We start from the raw sequence: 11,177 nt of genomic DNA, 5'->3' as shown, positions 1-11,177 counted from the left end.
TTTTCCATTGTTACTTTTCTGTTACCTGCTGGGAAACCGCGATAAAATCCTGTATCTCTCCATAGATAAACAGGTCGTTGGCACCGATATATATATATATATATATATATATATATATGTATATATTGTATATATGTATATGTATGTGTATATATATATATATGTATAATGTGTATATATATATATATATATATATATATATATATAATATTATATATAATATTATATATATATATATATATATATATATATATATATATATATAATGTATAATGTGTATATATATATATATTAATGTGTATATATATATATATATATATATATATATATATGGTTTCTCCAACGCGAACCCGGGAATTTGCTATTCTCACCATGAGATGTGTCGCTCTTCCCTTTTCTCTCTGCACTCTGTGGATTTTTGGAGAGGGCATCTCTGTGATCATTTCCTCCTTATTCTACTGGGGGAAACCCAAGCGGAGTTTGAATTTCCCAGGCGCGGCCAAGGCGACATCGAAGGAGGGGAAGGGGCGGAAGAAAGCCTTGCAAAAGGATCAGGTGAGAGCATGGAAATGCACGGGAGATTCTCTTTCCAAGCCTGTTCTCTTTCCGCGCCCCCAACGGAATTCCTTGAGGACTAGCGCCTTGCTCAGTGCAGCCTCCCATCTAAACACAAGATTCCTAATCTTAGTATACCTAATAGGAAGGGATGATTTGGTCAGTGGGCCTCACCTTTTACGTTTTCTTCCTCCCCAGCTTTTGCTGGTTCTGAATATATTCGGGTGACCTGCTGCAAAGACGGCAGAGCTTTTTGCACCTTTAATAATGTGTGTGCAAAAGAGGGCATGTCCGCTAACACAGCATGTCATCCTGCCAAGCTGAAAGAACCTCTTTTGCACAATTAATTAAAGGTGCAAGAGCCTGGTGGTCCCCATTTGCAACCAGCCCAAACCCCTACAATGAAATATACTTAAATGTGGAACACTGTGACTTATATAGTATACGATGGTGATAAGTGATTACAAATATTGTGTTTTGTTTTAAGCTGGCTTGCATTGTTAAGTGTCTTTTGTTTGCATATTTTTGTCTGCTAATATTAAACGAAAAGGCGAGGTTTAAGGGAGGGCACCTGCCACCTTCGCTGCATAGCTTTCAATGCATCTCTTTCCCCCTGTCCTTCCGCACCTGAGAGGTGTGTTTCTGGGATTCACCCTGTTCTTGTAATTGTACATTGTTTTAGCAGAAGTTTAATCCTGTGTTTTTGCTATTTTTTGTAGCCCACACCGGGAGTGTGCTGTGAAGGTGAGGCACCACTGTATAGCTATAATAAGCCCAAAAAATGATGAGGAAGATTTTGATAATAAATAAAATGAGGAAGATTTTGATAATAAATAAAAATAATAAAAGTACAAATAAATAATGATGGTAATAAATTATAACAATAATTCCAGTAGAGGATAATGAATAGCAATAATAATAGTAATAATGCTACAATAAATAATGAAAATAATAAATTATAGCTATAATAAGCCCAAAAAATGATGAGGAAGATTTTGATAATAAATAAAAATAATAAATGTACAAATAAATAATGATGGTAATAAATTATGACAATAATTCCAGTAGAGGATAATGAATAGCAATAATAATAATAATAATACTACAATAAATAATTGTAATAATAAATTATAGCTATAAAAAGCCCAATAAATGATGAGGATATTGATAATGAATAAAAATAAAAAAGTACAAATAATTAATAATAAATTATTATCATTTTATAACAATAATAATTCCAGTAGAGGATAATGAATAGTAGTAGTAGTAATCATCATCAACAACAACTCTGGTGATGACAACCAGCTTGGATGGCTTTAAATGAGAATTGGACAAATTCAGGGAAGAGAAATCTATCTGTGCTACTATCCGTAAAGGCTGGAGGCAGAAATGCTTCTGAATGCCGGTTGTTTTTTGTGCTCGTGTCCCGCTTGCAGGTTTCCCATTCATAGCTGTCAACTTTTCCCTTTTCTTGTGATGAATCCTATTCGGAATAAGGGAATTTCCCTTTAAAAAGGGAAACGTTAACAGCTATGTTCCCATTGGGGCCTCTGGTCAGCCACTGTGAGAGCAGGATACTGGACTAGATAGGCCCTTGACCTGATCTGGCAGGCAGACTCTTATTATGAGGATCTAATTTATTAGGCTTCTGATTCCACCCTCCAAATGCCTTTGTGCACAACAGGAGAAGGAACTTCATCTCTCCAGATGTTGCTACACCACAACTCCCATCAGCCCCAGAAAACGTTGGCCAGTGGCTAGTAATGAGGGGAGTTGTAGTTCAGGAGCGTCTGGAGAACCAAAGTTCCCCCACATCTGATTCTTTGTGGCTAAGAGGACGAAAAACCTTTCTTTGGGCACCCCTTTCTTTCCTGTGAAGTGTTGTAAACAAAACATCTGCCCTTCTTCCCTTATGGGGTATCCAAGAGCCCATGTAGAGTCCTTACGTAGGTTCCCTATTGGTGGGAGAAAATAACAGAGGCCAACCAGAGAATATTGAGAAGCAAAGTTGCTAGGAAGTCTGATCTTTATTGATCTGTTGCAACAGGGTGCTCCCCTCACAACAGGAGAAAGGAGGAGGAACCCAGAACCAAGGTGTGCCTGCCCTTATATAGAAATTTTAAATTCCCCGCCCTGGAGCTCCAGACCACCCCTCCATACATCATACATACATCACTGAAAAGGCGGTCTACAGCAGAAATGCGTTGTTTATCTCATCTGACAGGTTACCTATTAATGCTCACTTGATTGGATACCCTGGGGAGCCTGGTCAGTCTTTTGTAATGATAAATACATAATTCCTGAGCCAAGTCACAGGCTCACCCTATTCAAACACAGACAGACATACCCTTAAGACAGGATTTGTGAAGGAAAAGACAATGGGGAGGCTTTTCCATTTTCCTTTGACCTTGCAGAGAAAACATTTGGTCAGTTTGGGAATCAAACATGGTTTCAGGTCGGTCTTCCTGTGCTGATCTATGTATGTGCTTGGTTGGTACATTTACAAACATTTATTATATATCTAAGACTTTAAAATTCTTATCACAGAAGCACCTGGATTCTTTTTTTTCCTGCCTTTTGCAGCAAAACCTTTTTTGTGGGACTGGCTAGCCGCAGTTCGAGCTTCACCCGCCATTGGCTTGAAAAAGGAAAATGGCCGCCGAGCCAGGAGATACGTTGACCTTGAGCCTACCGCCCAGTGCTGTGCTAAAGCGGAGGATGAAAGTGGAGGAGCCGGAGCAGGACCCAGCAGAAGTGAGGAAAGGCTCTCGTGCCATGCAGGATGGGAGTATGAGGGAATTCTGGGAGAGAAACGTGTCGGGCCACGTCAAGCAGGAGCCACAGAAGGGGGCGCAGCAGCCATGGGAGGCCCAGCTGCAGGAATTCCTCAGAGCGATGGAGTCTTCCCACTCCAACGGGAGAGACCAGCACCAGCGGACATTGGCGTTGCGGGATGAGGCCCAAGCTGGCCTGTCTCCAGGTGACGCCAGGCCACGCCAGGTCCCTTACCTGGCACATCCCGGGAAAGAAGCCAACAACCTGCTGGCCAAGGAGGAAAGAGAGTGTGGGAAAGTGAAGGAAGAGGAGGTTGGTCCTGACACACCGCGGCAACACTTCCGGCAGTTCGGCTACCAGGAGGGGCCTCGAGAGACTTGCACCCAGCTCCGGGAGCTTTGCCACCGGTGGCTGAAGCCCGAGAGGCACACCAAGGAGCAGATCCTGGAGCTGGTGGTTCTGGAGCAGTTCCTGGCCGTCCTGCCCCCGGAGATGCAGAGCTGGGTTGAGGAATGTCGCCCGGAGACCTGCGCCCAAGTCGTTGCCCTGGCAGAGGAGTTCCTATTGAGGCAGCAGGAGGACGAGAGACTCGGAGGGAAGGTGAGAGGTTTTAGCGTAATAAACGGCCCATACCGAGTCAGACCCAGGTCAATATTGTATACACAGACTGGCAGGGGCTCTGCAGGGTTTTCAGGCAGAAGACATTCCCATCTGCTGCATGCAACACAGATGCTCTGAGAGCCAGTGTAGTGTGGTGGTTAAGAGCGGTAGTCTCCTAATCAGGGGAACCGGGTTCGCGTCTCCGCTCCTCCACATGCAGCTGCTGGGTGACCTTGGGCCAGTCACACTTCTCTGAAGTCTCTCAGCCCCACTCACCCCACAGAGTGTTTGTTGTGGGGGAGGAAGGGAAAGGAGAATGTTAGCCGCTTTGGGACTCCTGAAGGGGAGTGAAAGGCGGGATATCAAATCCAAACTCTTCTTCTTCTTCTACAGCCCTAATATGGTTCGTCCCAGTGGCTTTGTACCGAACCATAAGGCCGCATCCACTCTATGCATTTAAAGCCCTGTTGTGCCACTTTATTTTATTTTTTCCCCCCAAAAAATTTATTCATTTTATAACACAAATAAAAAACACAAACAGAAAAGACAAACAATACAAACAAATTCTTGTCATCTCCTTATTTTCTAAACATTGTTAAGTGGGCTTCCCCAAGTCCCACCTATCTGATTTTCATTTTACTTCATCTTTAGTAGTTTACATATATCATACCGTATTTTTTGCCCTATAGGACGCACTTTTCCCCCTCCAAAAATGAAGGGGAAATGTGTGTGCATCCTATGGGGCGAATGCAGGCTTTCGCTGAAGCCTGAAGAGCGAGAGGGGTGAGTGCGCACCGACCCCTCTCGCTCTCCAGGCTTCGTGCAGCTCTCCGCAGAGTTGCCTGCATGACGAAGCCTGGGCGCACTGAGCTCAAAACTTCACGCAGCTCTCCGCAAGCCGTGGTAGCCTGGCGCTGGGCTCCCACGGTTTGCGGAGAGCTGCCTGTTCTCGGGGCTGGGGTCGGGGGAAGTTTCGGCTTCCCCCGCCCTAGCCCCGCACCTGGGGGGGGAAAATAATTTCCCCCCCTTTATTCCCCCCCCCCAATTAACTAGGTGCGCCTTATGGGCCGGTGTGTCCTATGGGGCGAAAAATACGGTAATTTCTAACCATCTCCCCCCCCCTCCACTTACTTTAACCATAAAAACTTCACATTTTATCACTTATAAAATACACTATCTTCTACTTCTAACCCTACCGCCTATATCCACTTCCAAAGCTATTCTAAGATTTAAATATTAACATATTTTTTCAAATGTTCCTTAAACTTCTTCCAATCTTCTTCCACCATCTCTTCTCTCTGGTCTCGGAGTCTCCCGGTCAGTTTGGCAAGCTCAATATAGTCCATCATCTTCATCTGCCATTCTTCGATAGTTGGTAAATCTTGTCTGTTGTACCACTTTAAACAGTCATGGCTTTTCCCCAAAATTCCTGGGAACTGTAGCTTATTTAGAGTGGTGAGTGTTGTAAGGAAACTGCCTGCATAGAGCTGCAATTCCCAGAGTGGTGTAGCAGTCGGTCCCAGTGAACTCTGCATCAATTCAGAGAGTGAACCTTTAGGGGGAACTAGCCAGGATTTCATTTCATTTTCATTTTTAGTTTGTATACCGCCTTCTATGTTACTATACACAAGGCAGCTTCCAAGCTGAAGAAGCAACAAAATAGACAGCAAAGATCACACACATAAAAACAAGCTGATCCAACACAAAAAGTCACAGTAACTTTAAGTTATATCAATAACTGATTAGAATATAATAGTAAAATTAAATACCAGCAAATAGTAATTAAACAGTTTACACTTATCAATTACAGCAGGGGTCAGCAAACTTTTTCAGCAGGGGGCCAATCCACTGTCCCTCAGACCTTGTGGGGGGCCAGACTATATTTTGAAAAGGAAAAAAAAAGAACGAATTCCTATGCCCCACAAATAACCCAGAGATGCATTTTAAATAAAAGCACACATTCTACTAATGTAAAAACACGCTGATTCCCGGACCGTCCGTGGGCCGGATTTAGAAGGCAATTGGGCCAGTTTCGGCCCCTGGGCCTTGGTTTGCCTACCAATGAATTACAGTAAAGAACTACTGTAATCAATAAAAATAACAGCAAGTCACAATGCATAAAATTTCACAAAACATACAAAACTATGTAAAAGAATCAAATTTATCGGCTACTTGATTTATCGGCTACTTTTAAAATGAGGCTGCATTTTAAATTGCATTTTAACCTGTATTTTAATTTGTGTTTTTTCCCCCATCATGTTTTTTACTGTGATTTTATTGATGTTAGCTGCCCTGAGCCCAGCTCTGGCTGGGGAGGGTGGGGTATAAAGAAAATTTATTATTATTATTATTATTATTATTATTATTATTATTATTATTATTATTAAATTGAGAAACAAGGATTCCTGTTGGGCAGAGGGCAGGGGTGATTGTCGACAGAAACATGGCACCCACTTTTATTTGGAGGAAAAGCGAGCTGTGGGTCCTCCAATCTGGAACACAGATGTGATCGGAGGGCCTGCGGACACTTTTTCTCCGAAATAAAAGTAGGGCGGTTAAGCAGGCTAGTTTTCAACACAATGTGTAGCTTGGCCCTGCAATAAGAAGATGGGCGGGCATTTTTAGATCTTAACACAACATTCTGAGTGCTGGTATTATTTTTTTAAGTGAGACCCTCGCTGTTTCTGTCTTATGTGCTGTTCAAGGAGGCGGTACGGGCCTTTCCTGAGGCGGAACGGGCTCCACCAGATACCTGGCCGAGGCCTCACTTCAGGGAGATCAAGCAAGAGGCCGACAGAGATGCCACCTTGCTTGGTAAGGCTTTTGTTTTTTATTTCTTTGTCTTCTTTTTTTTTTAATTTGGTGCTCTGAAATCGCAAAAGGGAATGTTGAAGCTGCAGGGGCTCCCTGGGAGAATGGATGGCGAACCCAGATACAGTCGTATCTTGATTCTCGAATTTAATCCATTCCGGAGTCCGTTTGACTCCCAAAACAGTTTGAAAACCAAGGCACAGCTTCCAACTGGCTGCAGGAGTTGGATGTTCGGCTTCCCAAAAACATTTGCAAACCGGAACACTCACTTCTGGGTTTGTGAACATTTGGGAGCCTATTTGTTCAACAACTAAAGCATTTGACTACCAAAGTATCACTGTATTCTGATTAGGCCCTCTCAGAGGTTCAGACATGCCTGGCCTGCTCCCAGCTTTTGAGGCCGCTAGCCATAAAAATAAAAACCGAATGTCTCACACATGAGATCCAGCACCAGCTATAAGTAGTTGTCTATATAATCAGCTAATCTGAGAAGACATGTTCATCCTGGTCTAATTTTGTGCCATCAGGGCGCATATATTTTTATTAGTATTTATTTTTAACTCCTTAAGGTAACAAAATCTGCATCAGCTAACATTTTTTTTTTGGAAACTAAATGACATCTCTTCCTTGCTTAAATGTGCAGCTCTGAGCTGAGAGTGTGTGTCAAAGGACAAGTTGCAAAACTTATTAAAGACCCCCAAATTTATGTACTGCTTTGAAATCTTGTGTCAAATACCGTTTTGTGCACTGAGCTGACGAACTTTGCCTGTGCTAGCTATGTTGTCGGTTAAGTTTCATATTTACAAGTATAAAATCTTTATCACACACACACACAAAAAACCGCTGTGGTGAAGGTGAGTTCAACATCTCCTGAGACATTAGTAGGATCTGCATACAGCGTTAGGGGGAAGGAGAGGTGCAACCCTGAAAAGCTAATCTACCTTCCTGTGGCTTTTTCCAAATCCCCCCCCCCCAGTTTTTAAAAATACAAACCCCACATACCCCCAACCCTGTCAGAAACAGTTCATCTAATATAAATAATAAAAATTAAGTTTGTCAATCGTTTAGAAATAATTACATCAGTCTTCTGCTCTCCATCTTAACAGATTGTCCCAAAGTGAGTCATGGGCAGCTGGCGGTGAGAAGATAACTTTGTCTTTTCCAGAGTAATAATAATAGTAATTTATTACTTATACCCCACCCATCTGGCTGGGCCTCACCAGCCACTTTGGGCAACTTCCAACATAATATCAAAAACACAATAAAACATCAAACATTAAAAACTTCCCTAAACAGGCCTTCAGATGGCTTCTAAAAGCCAGATAGTTGTTTATTTCCTTGACGTCTGGTGGGAGGGTGTTCCACAGGCCGGGCGCCACTACTGCACCGTACACTTCCTTCCTGTCTTGAGCCCAATTTTTGCCCACTTTCTCTCTTAGCAGAGGATAATAACACCTGGATTATTTCCCCCACTCTAGCATGTTCTGCGGGGACATGTCGGAAGGAGAGGAATCACCCGGGCAACGCTGAGGAACTGGAGCCGTTTGTAGCGTTGTCAAGGGAAGACGAGCAAAACATCGCCGGTCCAGCAGAGGACTCTGAGACCCTGCAAGGAAACAAACCAGAAGCACAAGGCGGGAAATTCATTAATTCTCAGGGTGGGTATGAGGACCTTGACGACAGCATCGTGCCACAGCCAGCCGCCCTGAAAGGTGAGCAGGAAAACGCAGGGGTTCAGTTGGGGCAAGTTCTCAGGCTGAGGTCCGATCTCATAGTGCACGAGAGGACACTGACGGGTGAGTCCCAGTACAAATGTTCAGTTTGCTGGAAAACCTTTTGCCGCAGGAATGTCCTCATCACTCATCAGAGAATCCACACCGGCGAGAAGCCGTACAAATGCTTGGACTGCGGGAAAAGCTTCAGCCAGCGGTCACACTTGATCTTGCACGAGAGGACTCACACCGGCGAGAAGCCCTACAAGTGCTCGGACTGCGGGAAGAGCTTCAGCCAGAGGCCCCACTTGGTCAAGCACGAGAGGATCCACACCGGTGAGAAGCCCTACAAGTGTCCCTACTGCGGGAAGAGCTTCAGCGACCGCTCCACCCTGACGACCCACAAGAGGACCCACACGGGGGAGAAGCCATACACATGCGCCGACTGTGGGAAGAGCTTCAGTGACCGGTCGTCCCTGATCGCGCACAACCGGACTCACACGGGCGAAAAGCCCTACAAATGCTCAGAGTGTGGGAAGAGCTTCAGTCACCAGTCGACCCTCATTCGACACGAGAGGATCCATAATGGGGACAAGACTCTGAAGTGTTTGGAAGCCGGGAAAAACACTGTCTCCGTCTTGGGGGCAGATAAGAGACCCCGCTTGGGGGACAAGCCCCCAGTGCCGTGGACCAATTCTGTGAGTTGGGGAAAGCCTCTGTCTCTGAGCCTCAGCAATGCCCCTTCTGAAAAATGAAAATAAAATCATAATCTGTATCAGAGGGTTGTTTGGAATAAAATAAAATTAAAATTAAAAAAGGTAAATAAAATAAAGATGATGAAGCATTTTGGAAAACGAAAAGGGTGCTCGTAGACTTTTTTTGCAGATTTCACCCTTCTAGTTTTGCTAGCAGTTATTTGGACACTTAAAGGTAAAAGGTAAAGGGACCCCTGACCATTAGGTCCAGTCATGGCCGACTCTGGGGTTGCGGTGCTCATCTTGCTTTACTGGCCGAGGGAGCCGGAGTACAGCTTCCGGGTCATGTGGCCAGCATAACTAAGCCGCTTCTGGCGAACCAGAGCAGCGCACGGAAATGCTGTTTACCTTCCCGCCAGAGCGGTACCTATTTATCTACTTGCACTTTGACGTGCTTCTGAACTGCTAGGTTGGCAGGAGCAGGGACCGAGCAACGGGAGCTCACCCCATCACGGGGATTCGAACTGCCGACCTTCTGATCAGCAAGTCCTAGGCTCTGTGGTTTAACCCACAGTGCCACCCGCGTCCCATTTGGACACCTCCTTTATGGTAAACTTTATGGTGACAGAAACGAACCACAGGAAACCTTGGGCTTACATGCTCCCCACCACCATCCTTTGGCTTTTTATTTGTGAAACTCCTTGAGTTTGATTTCATCACAACCCAGTGAGCTACAAAAAAATTACAAATTGCAATATAAATTATATAAACTAGTCCTTCCAGTATTATTTACTGCCTTGTAAGAGTGGCAGCCTTAACTTTATCCAAGCAGCAGCTATTAGTACAATACTACAAAGAGGCCTCTCTCCCCCAGGGCTGCAACAAGTCTCAATGCAACTTCTCCTGCTGTGGGTTTAATAGCAGTTTCATGGGGCAGGGAGAACAAGACTCAAATAAAGGAAATGATGTAACTGCCCATACTGCCCCCACAAAAACCCCAGAATTGCTCTGATAAAATCCGATGCCCCTAGGACTGTAAATGCTTTAAAGGATAATATTGGGAATTCCACTCAGTCACTGACTTCCTGTGCCTTGCCTAGTTTGAAGCATGATTTGCTTTTATTTATTTATGTATTAAATTAATATACCACCCCTCATCCGAAGATCACAAGGTGGTTTACAACATAAAAATACAAAATGAAAAAAAAGGTGCAGAATTCACTCACAATGAGACTGGATGCCTTCTTACAAAAATCAGTTTTCTGACATGTTTTGTGGAACTGAAGTTTCTTGGGGTTGTCCTTTGAGGCGAACAGATTCCAGCTGTCATTCTGCACACTGCTCTCTGTTCAGTTAAGGTTTTATGGCAGACTTCGCTTTTCCTGAAGACACTCTTTCCTCATGACACAAACCAGGCCCTGCTGCTCAGCTGTCGATTGGCCCCGAATCTTCATTTTGCATGGTCCTCCTTTTTAAAAAATAAAGATGGTTTTCCTTTTTTAATATATTTTATTTTTGCATTTTCTATTTTACATATACAAGCAAAATAAAAACATAAACATAAAATCCCCTTTGACTTCCCTCCTCCCCATTGTGGATCTTAATATAATGATTTTACCCCTCTGCATCTCTTTCATAACTCTTTTCTTATAAATCCTTTATCATTCCATAGTTCAAATTTTTACTACACGTTTTCTGTCAATCCTACCATTGTGTGCAATTGTTCACAGTAGTTTTTCAAACAGATTGTAAAATAAAGATGGTTTTCCTCAGGTCCTTTGCAGCTGCCTTGTAATTTTTATAGCAGAGATGGGAAACCTGCTGTGGCCCTCCAAACGTTTGGGCAGAGTCACACCAAATGCACATCATTTCCTGCAAAGAATCCTGGTTACTGCCTTTTGTTAAGGGGGCTGAGAATTGTAGCTCTGAGGGGAAAACTACAGTCCCCAGAATTATTTGGGACTGGTCTCATTGGCACTGGTAGGGCTGATGGCAGGGAGACCAACAGTAGGTGGTGCCAGAGAGCCAG

The 11,177-nt window shown here is 43.8% G+C and overlaps 1 protein-coding gene across 2 annotated transcripts; it reads left to right on the top strand.

Moving 5' to 3' along the window:
• The first annotated feature begins 441 nt into the window (after positions 1–441).
• Positions 442–9,313, top strand: LOC307208516 (uncharacterized protein). Of its 2 annotated transcripts, none has more exons than XM_079963157.1 (4): positions 442–555; positions 3,139–3,930; positions 6,636–6,744; positions 8,220–9,313. In XM_079963157.1, the coding sequence occupies exons 2-4, from the start codon at positions 3,208–3,210 to the stop codon at positions 9,206–9,208; spliced, it is 1,821 nt and encodes a 606-aa protein (XP_079819283.1). In that variant the 5' UTR covers positions 442–555; positions 3,139–3,207; the 3' UTR covers positions 9,209–9,313. The 2 variants fall into 2 exon arrangements, with proteins under 2 accessions (XP_079819283.1, XP_079819284.1); XM_079963158.1 differs by having other exon boundaries at positions 469–555; positions 3,103–3,930.
• The last annotated feature ends 1,864 nt before the right edge of the window (positions 9,314–11,177 follow it).

This window comes from Podarcis cretensis (assembly GCF_951804945.1).
Source record: "Podarcis cretensis genome assembly, chromosome: 2".
NCBI lineage: Eukaryota > Metazoa > Chordata > Lepidosauria > Squamata > Lacertidae > Podarcis > Podarcis cretensis.
The sequence above is the reverse complement of the archived record's forward strand: the minus strand, read 5'-3'. Positions and strand labels throughout refer to the sequence as shown.

Bases quoted from the DNA above. Each gene is read 5' to 3' on its own strand.
- LOC307208516 (XM_079963157.1), top strand. From the start codon at position 3,208: ATGGCCGCCGAGCCAGGAGATACGTTGACCTTGAGCCTACCGCCCAGT. The intron at 3,931-6,635 runs GTGAGAGGTTTT...GTGCTGTTCAAG, and splicing joins ACGAGAGACTCGGAGGGAAG to GAGGCGGTACGGGCCTTTCC. The intron at 6,745-8,219 runs GTAAGGCTTTTG...CCCCCACTCTAG, and splicing joins CAGAGATGCCACCTTGCTTG to CATGTTCTGCGGGGACATGT.